The sequence below is a fragment of the Dryas octopetala genome, chromosome 3 (assembly GCF_963921425.1).
Source record: "Dryas octopetala chromosome 3, drDryOcto1.1, whole genome shotgun sequence".
Taxonomy (NCBI): domain Eukaryota; kingdom Viridiplantae; phylum Streptophyta; class Magnoliopsida; order Rosales; family Rosaceae; genus Dryas; species Dryas octopetala.
In genome coordinates this window covers 24,531,294-24,542,646 of record NC_141368.1, presented here as the reverse complement: position 1 = coordinate 24,542,646, position 11,353 = coordinate 24,531,294, and the positions used below count along the sequence as shown (strand labels likewise).

The following is an 11,353-nucleotide window of genomic DNA, read 5'->3' as shown; positions in this document are numbered from 1 at the left end:
ACATCCTTTATACCTTCAGGAAGTTGCCCTGCGAAGATTGGGCCGAGGCAGCGAGTATCACCATTGTTGTAACGTTTAGAAAAAATGTTGATTACTTTTTTCTCAAGCAAAGCCTCCATGGCGTTGGTAAGGGCTTCATCAAACCTTTGGGAACGTGTGGTGATAGAAGCTAGTAGAGATTTTGGGGTATCTTCGATGATTGTGATGGTCCAAACCAGCAGGGGAACTCCGGTGGACTCCCCGGAGGCGACAGCAGTAACGACGGAACTTCCAGAGGGCATGACGGTGTTGGAAGCGGTGATTGGAGCAACGGGAGGCGTTTGGGTCATTTTAATGGTAGCGATAGCGATGGCAGCAGAGGAGGATGAAGATGCAGATGAAGAAACCATTGATGATGAAGATTCGAGAAAGAAATAGAGGATTGAAGGGAAAAGGTTGCTAGAAATCTTAAGAACACAGAGAATTGAGGACAGAGAAAAGCTCGAGAGTTCCGAAAGTTTGAAGGATGTGAAAACGTAAAAAGAAAAAGGGGAAGCTTGGGCTTTTTATACTAGCGCGAGTACGCAGAGGTGCGCGTGGAAGTTGGTGAGTTTTGAAATTATAGGATTTTGAAAAGTTTGTGTATGATTGATCACAAAACACGAGGCGAGTTTGGGGGTTGAGGTGTATGTGATGATTAGATTTGTCTAGGTTTTCGCAAATCTCACGCCGCCTAAACACCCATGTGACATCAAGCATTGAGTGCAAGATTTTATACCGTTAGGAAGATCTCATCCTTTAGGCTATCATTATGATGATCACGGCAAAGAAGGGAGCGTTTTGAGTTTTTATTTGCCAAGTGTTGGGACATCAGGCGTCTAGCCGAAACCAAACCGCATTTTTTAAGGAAAAGTTTTGTCGTATGAAAAGTATTGAAAAGTATTACATTTCCTTAACCAATTTGGCGAATATGACCAAAGCTCAAGGAAATTGGGGGGAGGGGGGGCATATGTTTACACCTTATTTTGGTTTGGGTCGAGATTATGGCAAAGCCCAAATTCCTACTGGTAAGGCCCAAGTTCGACGAAGTTTGCAAGCCCAAGTTAAGTGAAGTGCAAATTTTGGAAGTTTCCTAGTCAATCTCGCCGAGAGTCCTTGGTGGACTAGAAGTTCTAAATCAGGTAATTACTTTGGCGTGAAGGAAAGAGAAGCAAAAAAGTCCAAATACAACAAGGATATAGTTTCCTAAGACTTAAGGGGTTTGATCATTATATAAAGAAGGCATCAACATGCACATAAGCTCTCTATCTCTCCAACACATTCAACAATCACCAATCAACAAATCAACACAATTTGCAAGTTCTCAACCGATTCCGAGATTTCAAGCATCTTTGTGTTCTTCAAAGTTCTCAAGCTTCCGAATTCCTTGTTCTTTGTTTAGCTCAACTAGGGTTTACCTTGTTCCTTAGTATCGATCTTGTTTAGATTTTTATTCCTAGATTTCCATGTTTGTTTATCATGAAATTTGTCATTAGAACAACAATTGTTACTCGTTTTCTCGATAACCAAATCATTCGCACCTTTTATATTAAAGTTCATTGTTTTGCAATCCACCCGATTACCCAAGCAACCATTGTTCGCACTTACGAATTCAAGTACACAGTCACATAAACCAACGGCGATTAAAGTCCATGAGGATCAAGGCAGGTAGAACCTTCGGCTAGACTTTGTTCCTTACTCGCTTGCAATCGTTTAGATTAGAAGTTAGACAAGTCCAGCGCAAACTATTACAACACACATCCTTTCTATTATGGCCTCTCAGCTGAGAATAGTTGCACGCCCGCAAATTTACTAGGACTATAGTGTTCTTATCGAGGATCTCGGCGATCTCTGCCATGATTTTTTAGGGTAACACATATCAAATTCAACATCATCCAAATTAAATAGGAATCCAAACAAGCAAAATGATCTAACAAGTTTCTAGGCACAACTCAACAAACACATATTCCCAAAGTTATGCTTGGAACCTGATGGGCCTTTTAATCTCTCTCTTTGTCCGATCCTTGGCAATGCTAGGGTCACTTGATGATGTTACTCCAGAGTTAATTAGTCATCATCATTGGTGACTACAACATAATCATATCCAAGAGAATTGGCACGAGCGTGGAACTCGTCAATCTCGCTCCTAGAAACTTGGATTCCAACCAACACATTTGCCTCAGTTAAACCCTATTAGAAAGGAAAAGCAAGTACACAGATCAAATATTGGTAATCATGATAAAGAAAAGGCAAATTAAAATTTACTAAATACAATCCATTTTTTAAATACAAAATTCATAAAAACAAAAGGATGCTGAATTACAACCTGTGCACGGTAGTGGAACAAACTAATATTCCAACGCGGACTAAAAACGTCCAAGAACTTCATCAGAGCACCAGACCTTTTAGCTGGGAACATAAAGCGACAAAGAACCTCATTTTGAACATTCGATCTGCCCCCCATCTGAAGGAGATCCACAACAAAGTAAACTTAGGACCAAATGCAAGCATGCACGCAGGTAGGAGAGGAAACAATATTTTTCTCAATTTCTAACACTGACATGAATTGAAGTGATACATTTTTTGTTCGAAGGAAACCTAAGGAGTACAAGAGTCAAACTTCAAAATGATATTTGATTGACTAAACCAAAATGAAATACTTTATTTACCACATTATATAGGAAGTGACATCAACTAAATCTTTCTCTAGTATATGGTTCGGCAACTTAAAATGCCACATTGTTGGACAAGACAACATTAGTCTATAAATAAATATTTACGAGACACACACACACATATCTATATATATATATATATATACATATTGTGAGAGAGAGAGAGAGAGAGAGATGGCTATGTGGCAGAATTACCGAGTAAAGCAAGTGATCTTTATCCAAGTCACTACTGGTGAGATTGTAAGTTTTAAGTTTAGAAAATTCCATCCGCTCTTATTGTGAGAGAGAGAGAGAGAGAGAGAGAGAGAGAGAGAGAGAGATGGCTATGTGGCAGAATTACCGAGTAAAGCAAGTGATCTTTATCCAAGTCACTACCGGTGAGATTGTAAGTTTTAAGTTTAGAAAATTCCATCCGCTCTTGCATCGCTTGAAGTTCAGAAGCTGTGTGCACACCAACACTGCACATGATATAAAAGGATAAATAAATATATCACTTCTCCATGTATTACTAATCCTAAGTAAATACATCTAAAACATACAGAAGAAATTGGCCCAAATTGGGGAAAAAATTACCACTGACAAGTGCTCACCTGTACAATACGATAGCCTCTTTATCAGAATTATATCTGTATTTGAATTCACTGATATTCATTGGGCCCACCTGTCAACCAAAATGATTCAGTTCACACCACGCAGAACACTGATCAGTAGGAAGGGGAAAAAACAGTTGACTAAAGCTTCATTGGCATACCAGTTCACAATAATGTTTAAGGCTTCCAGGCTCCTCTGGTATAACAGCTGCGAGTACAGGCTGTTGTTGCCAACCAACATAAGCAAGTTCAGTCGCCACTCTCAGTTGATCAAAGTTCTTTGCCCCACTGGTTATTGCAACAACATTTTCTCCTTTAAGACCATAATACTTGCAATATGCTTCAGCTCCAGCAAGAGCAAGAGCACCTGCTGGTTCTAAGATTCTCCTTGTCTCCTCAAACATATCCTGCAAAACAAGCAAAAGTCTAAGATCTCAAAGCTTTCAAGTGATAAGTTATAGTGTTGGCCATCATTTCTCAATGAGATACACTAGCACCAACATTGTATTTTAACTGATAAGTTTTACAAATAGTCAAACATAGAAATGAGGTTACTTTTGAGCAAGAATGATTTCACATAATAAAAAACACATCTCTCTGATGACAGAAGTAGACCAGGTTGCATACAAAAGGAAAAGGGCACTAAGGTGTAAGGACAAACATAAAAAGTAGACCACTGAGCAGACAATTACAATATCAGCTATAGTAAGCTTGCTTCAAGAAACTCCAAGGTTGTTACTATATTTTTGGCTATGTATCTTGGACAATTCTAATTTTGGCATTTGGTGTTCCAGAAAGCAGAAACAGAACACTCACTCTACTTGATTATCCTCTAAGTAAATTCCCAATTCCTTCATGCCAATTTTTGACCACGACCCTTGGCTATTAATTCCATAATTCAATTTTCACATAATTTATATCAACATCAAAGACACTTTTGAAAGTGATTACTTACACCAAAAAAGATGGGAAAAGTATGTATGATTACAAAGATAGAAGTAGATTTAGATTGTAGAGCATGCAAATATGATCATAATTTTTTTTCAGAAGCCAACTACCTAAGACTGTATGATAAGCAATAGACTCATCCATGCAAACTTCAAGACATGAAAGAAGTTTCACCTTTATTGATCCGCAGATAGCATCATGGCTTACAAAAACTACACCATCCATCAACTCCTTGCATAAGGAGAAAGTCTCTTCACCAACCTCTTTCACAGCTACACCATCTGCAAAACCTCCGACCTGGTCCAGCACTATTCTCTCACCGTGATGTAATGACAATGTCATTGCATTTGTATCAGACGGCTCCACACCAATAATCTTCACCTGCATAAAAGAGAAATACCACAATCAGTGCTGTTTTCTGAATAACATGATGTAAAACAGAGTCATTTCAAAAATAAATAAATCTTTCCAACTTGCCTAATAAGCCATTCAAGGTAAACTAGAGAGATATGAGAAAGAAAGTTCAAAACCAACAAACCTTTGGAGAGACCCTCTTGACATATGCAGCAATACCAGCTATGAGGCCACCACCCACCACCGGCACAAAAATCGCATGCAAGGGACCTTTTGTTTGACGCATAATCTCCATCCCAACTGTTCCCTGCTCCATAATAACATCTGGGTGATCAAATACAGGTATGAAGGTCTGTCCCTCCTCTTCGGCCCTCTTCTTCGCATAGGCTTGAGCCTCGTCATACGAATCCCCTACAAGAACAACCGTGGCGCCCAATGTCTCAACCGGTTGCCACTACACACAAATTACCAAATTACAACCTACCCACCATTCAAACACATCCAATAAGCCAAACCTACAAATTAAAATCCGGGAAATCACTCAATTGTGAGCAGATTCTATGTCAAAAGTACCTTAAATTGTGGTGTGGTTACAGGCATTGCAACCACTGCATTGCAACCCAACTTCTTTGCAGCCAATGCAACCGCGTGGGCATGGTTTCCGGCCGACAAGCAAATCACCCCTCGGTCCAATTGCTCCCTCGGAAGCTCTGCCATCATGTTATAAGCTATGCGGAACTTTAACGAGAAAACCTAACACAATTTTCCACAAAAAAAAAAAAAAAAAAATTCAATTTTCACAAAGCTCGTGCTTTTCGATAATTTCAATCAAACTTATCAAGTACAAGTACTCACAGACAGAAAATCCTCCCGCTTGAGCCAGACGTTCACCCCGAGCCGCTCCGAGAGCTTCGTCGCAAGTCCCAGCGGCGTTTCAATGGCCACAGACAGAAAATTCTTAAACGACAGGATGCTCTTCCGGTACTCAATGGCGCCGTTGTCGCTTTTGCCCGTGGCTGTACGGTCGGGTAAGAGGAAAAAAGGATGGTACTGTCGCGAAACGTTTTCGCAAGAAGTGGAGGTGGCGGAAATCTCGGCCGTTGGTCGTGATAGCGTGGCGGCGATGAACGGCTTGATGGGGGCCCGGCGTGCCGTGATGAGCTGGTGGGGTCCATTGGGGACCGAACGGTGGCGTTTTGGGCGGAGGAGTGCTGGTGAATGGACCAGGCTGAGGTGGAGGGCCTCCATGGTTGGAAAGTGCCGGCTTTGCGAGGGAGGCTTCCCGGAGTTTTGGGTTTTGCTTGCTTTCTAGTTTCGTCGCTCACCGGCAGGTTTGTAGGTTTTAGGAAAAACAATTCATTCATCCTTTATTCTTTATAATAAGGGGTATTTATAGAATACGTAACAATACAACCTTGTATATGTGACAAGGATTACAATATATATTATAATACACTACAACAGTACAACTAGGAAAGCTGACTACAAGTAAAAGGAATCCTAGACAATCTAGGATACTGCAGTGAGGATTTAGTTCGATTTATGGGGAGCGGTGAAAGTGGTATCTATAATCTATTTGTCAATGTGCACAAATATCATCAAAAAATAAAATTTTACCATTTTACCGCCCAAACTTATTAATATGTGATAATATGGCATGTACTGTCACATTTGGTTAAATTTTCCGTTAAGTCTAAAAATATTTTTGCTAATTCATAAATAGGCATTTTGAAATAAAATAATGCTTCTAAATAATTTTTTTCATAAAAATAAATTTATTTACAATTAAATCAAATTAAACAAAACTAAAGAATTCAAGTAAATCCCATCACAAAATTTGTACCAATTTTCAAATATGTGGGGCTGAAGAAATAGGACTTGGATCCTCTACCAGGTTTTTCTCTACCAAACTGTACTAGGCTTTTAATCATAGCCATTCAAAATATCCAAGAGATAGGATTGTGCCACATGTTAAAAAAAATCTGAGTGCACTTCCTTCTCCTTCTTTCCTCTTCGCCACTTCCTCCAGCTGCCTGCCACCACCCTCACCCTCCCATTGGTTCGATGTGCTCACGGTTGGTTCAAGAGTCGGCCACATATAGGCACGAACTGAACAAAAGGCCCAAGCTTTTGGTAATCCGCCTAACAGTTCAGTCAAGTACTGACTATCCACATCGGGTGGGGTTCTTAAGTGTGGAGAGAGAGCTCTTGCTGTTGAGAAATTCTGAGCATAAGAAACCTGACATTGAATCCTACGGAGGATGAAGCTCAAAGGCACTGGTACTTTATTAAGGGGGTGTTCCCAATTTAGATTTTAATAAATTTTAAAATTCATATAATCTATCAAAATTCAAAAAAATTGGCTGAAATTCTCATAGAATTTGTTATGTGTAAAAAATGCATTCAAATTCATCAAAATCTATCAAAATCCATTAAAATCTTTCATTTAATGAAATTCATTACTTTTTTAGGACACCTCATGAATTTTATTGGAATTCATTAAAATGTGAATTGAGAACACCTAAATTTTATTGAACTTTTAAAATCCAATGAAATCTGAGTCGAATACACCCCAAAATAGTAAAGTAATGGTTGGCAGATGGGTTTAGAATTGGGAGGGTTTTAATGGGTTTGCTTTACTGTGTACAGTCTGGTAGAGAAAAACCTGGTAGAGGATCCAGGTCCGAAGAAATGGTTTGTGGTATTCTTTATTCTGTATTAATTTAATGGATTTATAATTGTGTTTACACAATGATTAGTTTTTTCTCACGTGGTTGATGGGATTATAATCATGGGTGTCTCTTGGATTCCAATAAAATTGAGATGAAATAGAGTCTGAAATCTGAATGCTCTTCTGGTTTTAGTGATGAAAAAATTGAATTTTTATTAGCTGAGGTACTAGAGGTTGTTGATAGGCTTGGAGAAATTTGGTTTATGGAACTCTGCTATAGAACTTCGAATTTTGTTTGGGGAGTACTCACTTGGTTTTAAGCCTTCTTCTCATCAGCCAGGAGGAGGAGAAGATTGAGAGAAGTGTACGTATTGGTTGGGGTTTCGGACAATTACTGGGAGTAGATGTTGGAAGATGAGAGGGATGGCCGGATGGGTGTGGGCTGCGCATCAGGTTGGGGTTGGGGTTTGGTTGACAAATTTTTTATTTTTTTTGTTTTATTTCAAGCTTTTAAGTTTTAGTGTAAACTAATTGAGGTGTAAAATAAGAATTTTTATTAATAAAAATTATTTTTTACTTATTTCATTTTAAAATATTATTTATTGAAAACGCCATTTTTCTCTCTGCATCTCCTCTGTCAAATCTCAATATTATTTTTTCAATGCAATTCCACATTTCCACCATTGTCAGGTGATTTAGTTTCAAGGAAGAATTATTTTGAAATCCAGAAATCATAAAGTCCACCCTTTTTCTTTTTTCTCTCTCCACACCACCGGATCTTCAATCTTCTCTATACATCTCCCCTATTAAATCTCTAGGCTGTAATTCACTCAAATTGGGTTGGCTTTGTTCATAAAAGGAAATGGGTTGGACATAGATATGTGGAGGAAGATAAGCGGTACGTCACAGATGCAATGCCTTCAAGTCTTCAACCATTTAAAAACTTGATAAATCTTTAAATTTTAATTTTTATTGAAGAAAGGCATCTTCAAGATAGCTTCCGATTTTGTAAGAAAATTATCTTCAATTCACACCCAAAATGGTTTCAAAACTGTTCGTTGAAACCAAATTACCTGACAATGGTGAGATTGGATTGAGGAAAAAAAAGAAAAGAATGGGATTTAACAAGAGAAGAAAAAAAATCTGATATTTCAGTGGTGTTGAGGGTGTGGCGATGGAGAAAGAGAAGAGAGAGGGAAAGTGTGGGTTTTTGGCTTTCTAGCACAACGGTCAAAAAGTAAAATTTCGAATTTGACATAAATTTTGATGATCGATGAATGTTAAATTTTGATAAAAATTAGACAAAAACGACAGAAATTACTATCAAAATACTGAAATTTTGAATGAAACTTTACCGTATATTTATTTAACATATTATCTACTACATTGAAAAAAATATTGAAGAAACTAAATTATATAATAGGTTTCATATGATATAAGATGAATATAATGCGCATTGAAGGCAAATACTGTTAAAAAAATTATTCACTAATTAATAATTACATAAATAACACCTCAATTTTATTTATACTAATATTGCATTATGAATTATATAAGTATTTAATACCACATGGAGTTTCTAGGAGGTTCAAAATGTTCGTTGTCTTTAGTATCGTCATGTCCAGATAGGCTGCCCATCAGTCGGTTCGGATCGGTATTGGGACTTACCAAACCAAAACCAAAAAATTCGGTATTTTTCGATTCGGTAATTTTTGGTAAACTTCAGTTTTTGGTTCAATTTCGGTAATTTTGGTATCACATACTTTCGGTTCATTTTCGATTTACTTCGATATATCTTCGGTTCATTCAGTTTACTTCAGTTCATTTTTGGTTTAATTATAATAATACTAATTATTATATACCAATATAAATTAAAATTTAATCAAATATGATGCATAAAATATAATGTTTGATGAATATATATTTGTAAAAGTAATATTGGTAGTTTAGTATAGTACTAGTATTAATTGCAATAATATTAATATTAGTAATAATATATACTAGTATAATTAGTTTAATTATATGTATTAGTAAATATTCTATTAATTTAGTATATATATATATATCGATAAATATGAGTAAATATATATATATGCATTACTTACCTAAAGATGAGATTCTTATTTTTCTAAAAATAATAATATTTACTTTATTAGAGAATGACTCTATATCTTAATTCACACTTTTGATAATACTAATATGATAACATTATATAATTATATTTTTTTATAGTTTTTTAAGATATTAGTAGTGTAATATTTATTGTACCATTAACATAATAGTATTATATAAGCATATATAACTAAATTTCGGTAATTGTTTCAGTTTTTTTCAGTACATATTTTGGTTTTTTCGGTAATAATTGATTCGGTTTCTTTCAGTAATAATTTTCAATAATTGGTCGATTTACCAACCTTTTTCGATTTTACCAAAACCAAACCAACTTTTTTTGAATTTTTTCGGTTTCGGATTTCCAATTTTCGAATTGTGAAAATCTGACAGAACCGCCTCCGGATTCCACCCTGAAACTCGGAGAGGTCCTGTGGGATCCAAAATCAAGGAAAATCCTACCAAAACTTCAGCAGAACCTCCCCTGAAATTGGACTAACCCAAAAATTTATAAACCTGTAGATAATACTTCTAAAATTCATTAGTCACCTCTACCGCAAACAACAGGGAGTCTCAGACTCAACAAATAAAAATAATTCATTCGTAGGGTCCAAATGCGGTTATCAAAGCTACAAATACAAGAAGTTTCATATTAAAGCTAAAAGAAATAACAAAGTGGAAATGTCGCCTACAATGTCCGAGGAATGAGAGTGGAAAAATTATGCCTCGATGTATATGGCTCGACCTCCGCCACCGCTACAATTTGGAGGGAAAATTTAAAACAACATATATGGGAAAAACGTGAGATAAACTCAATGAGTAAACGAGTTAAGAAAACGAAACATAAAATTTATTTATCTTTTAGAAGTCATAAAATAATAATCTTTAAGACCTTACAATCGCTCTTTGAAATCCTCTAATTTTAAAACTATTTTCAAAATCTCTTCTCAAACGTCAATTTAACTATTTAAATACACGATAGAAGGGTTAAACAAGTAAGAAGTCATTCTTTGAAACTTTTTAAGTAAAAGTATTATGTAGCACCATATTTAAGAGTCCAAATTAACATAAAAAGAAGGGAAAAATTTACAAACAGGACACATATTTTGATGGTTGTTTTATTTCAGAACATTAATTTTGATTCATGTTAATGAAGGACACATACTTTTATTTTGTGTTAATTAAGGACCTTGTTTTATCTTAACTTTGGCCTGACATTGGACTCATCAAAACTTCACTAAACCTAGCAAACTTATACTTGGTTTAAAGCTATGCATCTCCTCTTTACAACCATATAAAGATCACTCAAATCGGGCATCTACAACTCCAGATCATTGGCCCAAAACTTGGGTAACCGAAACTGTCCAATTAGACCTCTGGAAAAAAATTTGGAAAATCGGACAGTTTCGGGTATCCTACTTTGAGGTCGATAATCTAGAGTTGTAGAGATCCGATTTAGGTAATCTTTATAAAACTGAATTTAGTATAATTTTTCTGAATTTGGTAGAGTTTTGATAGCTCGAACGTTGGGCCAAAGTTGAGATAAAAACTGAAAAAAAAAAACATGATCCTTAATTGACACAAAATGAAAGTATGCGTCATTCATTAACACAAAACAAAATTAATGTCCTAAAATGAAACAACCATCAAAGTATGTGTCCTGTTTGTAAATTTTTCCCTAAAAAAAAAATTTCCTCTTTAAACTTATGTAATAGAAAATCCTTAGAAAGGGGAATGAAGTTTCACCGTACTCAAACCCGTAACTGCAGACAATGTCCTCGCCACAATCCCGCGCACTGGTAAGCTCAAATCCTGGCCACAATCTCGTACATAGAGGTCACTCTGCACGAGCAGGCTCATATTCTGGCCACAATCTCGTACGGAGAGGTCACTTTGCACGAGCAGGCTCGTATCCTGGCCACAATCTTGTACGGAGAGGTCACTCCGCATGAGCAGACTCATATCCTGGCCACAATCCCGTGCATTTT

At 36.6% G+C, this 11,353-nt stretch overlaps 1 protein-coding gene across 1 annotated transcript; it reads right to left on the bottom strand.

Annotated features, from left to right (window-relative positions):
* Positions 1-1,711: 1,711 nt before the first annotated feature.
* LOC147291955 (threonine dehydratase biosynthetic, chloroplastic-like) lies at positions 1,712-5,932 on the bottom strand. Its single transcript, XM_086236846.1, has 9 exons — positions 5,441-5,932; positions 5,159-5,338; positions 4,770-5,039; positions 4,406-4,612; positions 3,445-3,690; positions 3,284-3,354; positions 3,034-3,151; positions 2,345-2,482; positions 1,712-2,208 (listed from the first exon to the last, which is right to left on the bottom strand). The coding sequence occupies exons 1-9, from the start codon at positions 5,831-5,833 to the stop codon at positions 2,086-2,088; spliced, it is 1,746 nt and encodes a 581-aa protein (XP_086092972.1). The 5' UTR covers positions 5,834-5,932; the 3' UTR covers positions 1,712-2,085.
* Between the last annotated feature and the right edge of the window lie 5,421 nt (positions 5,933-11,353).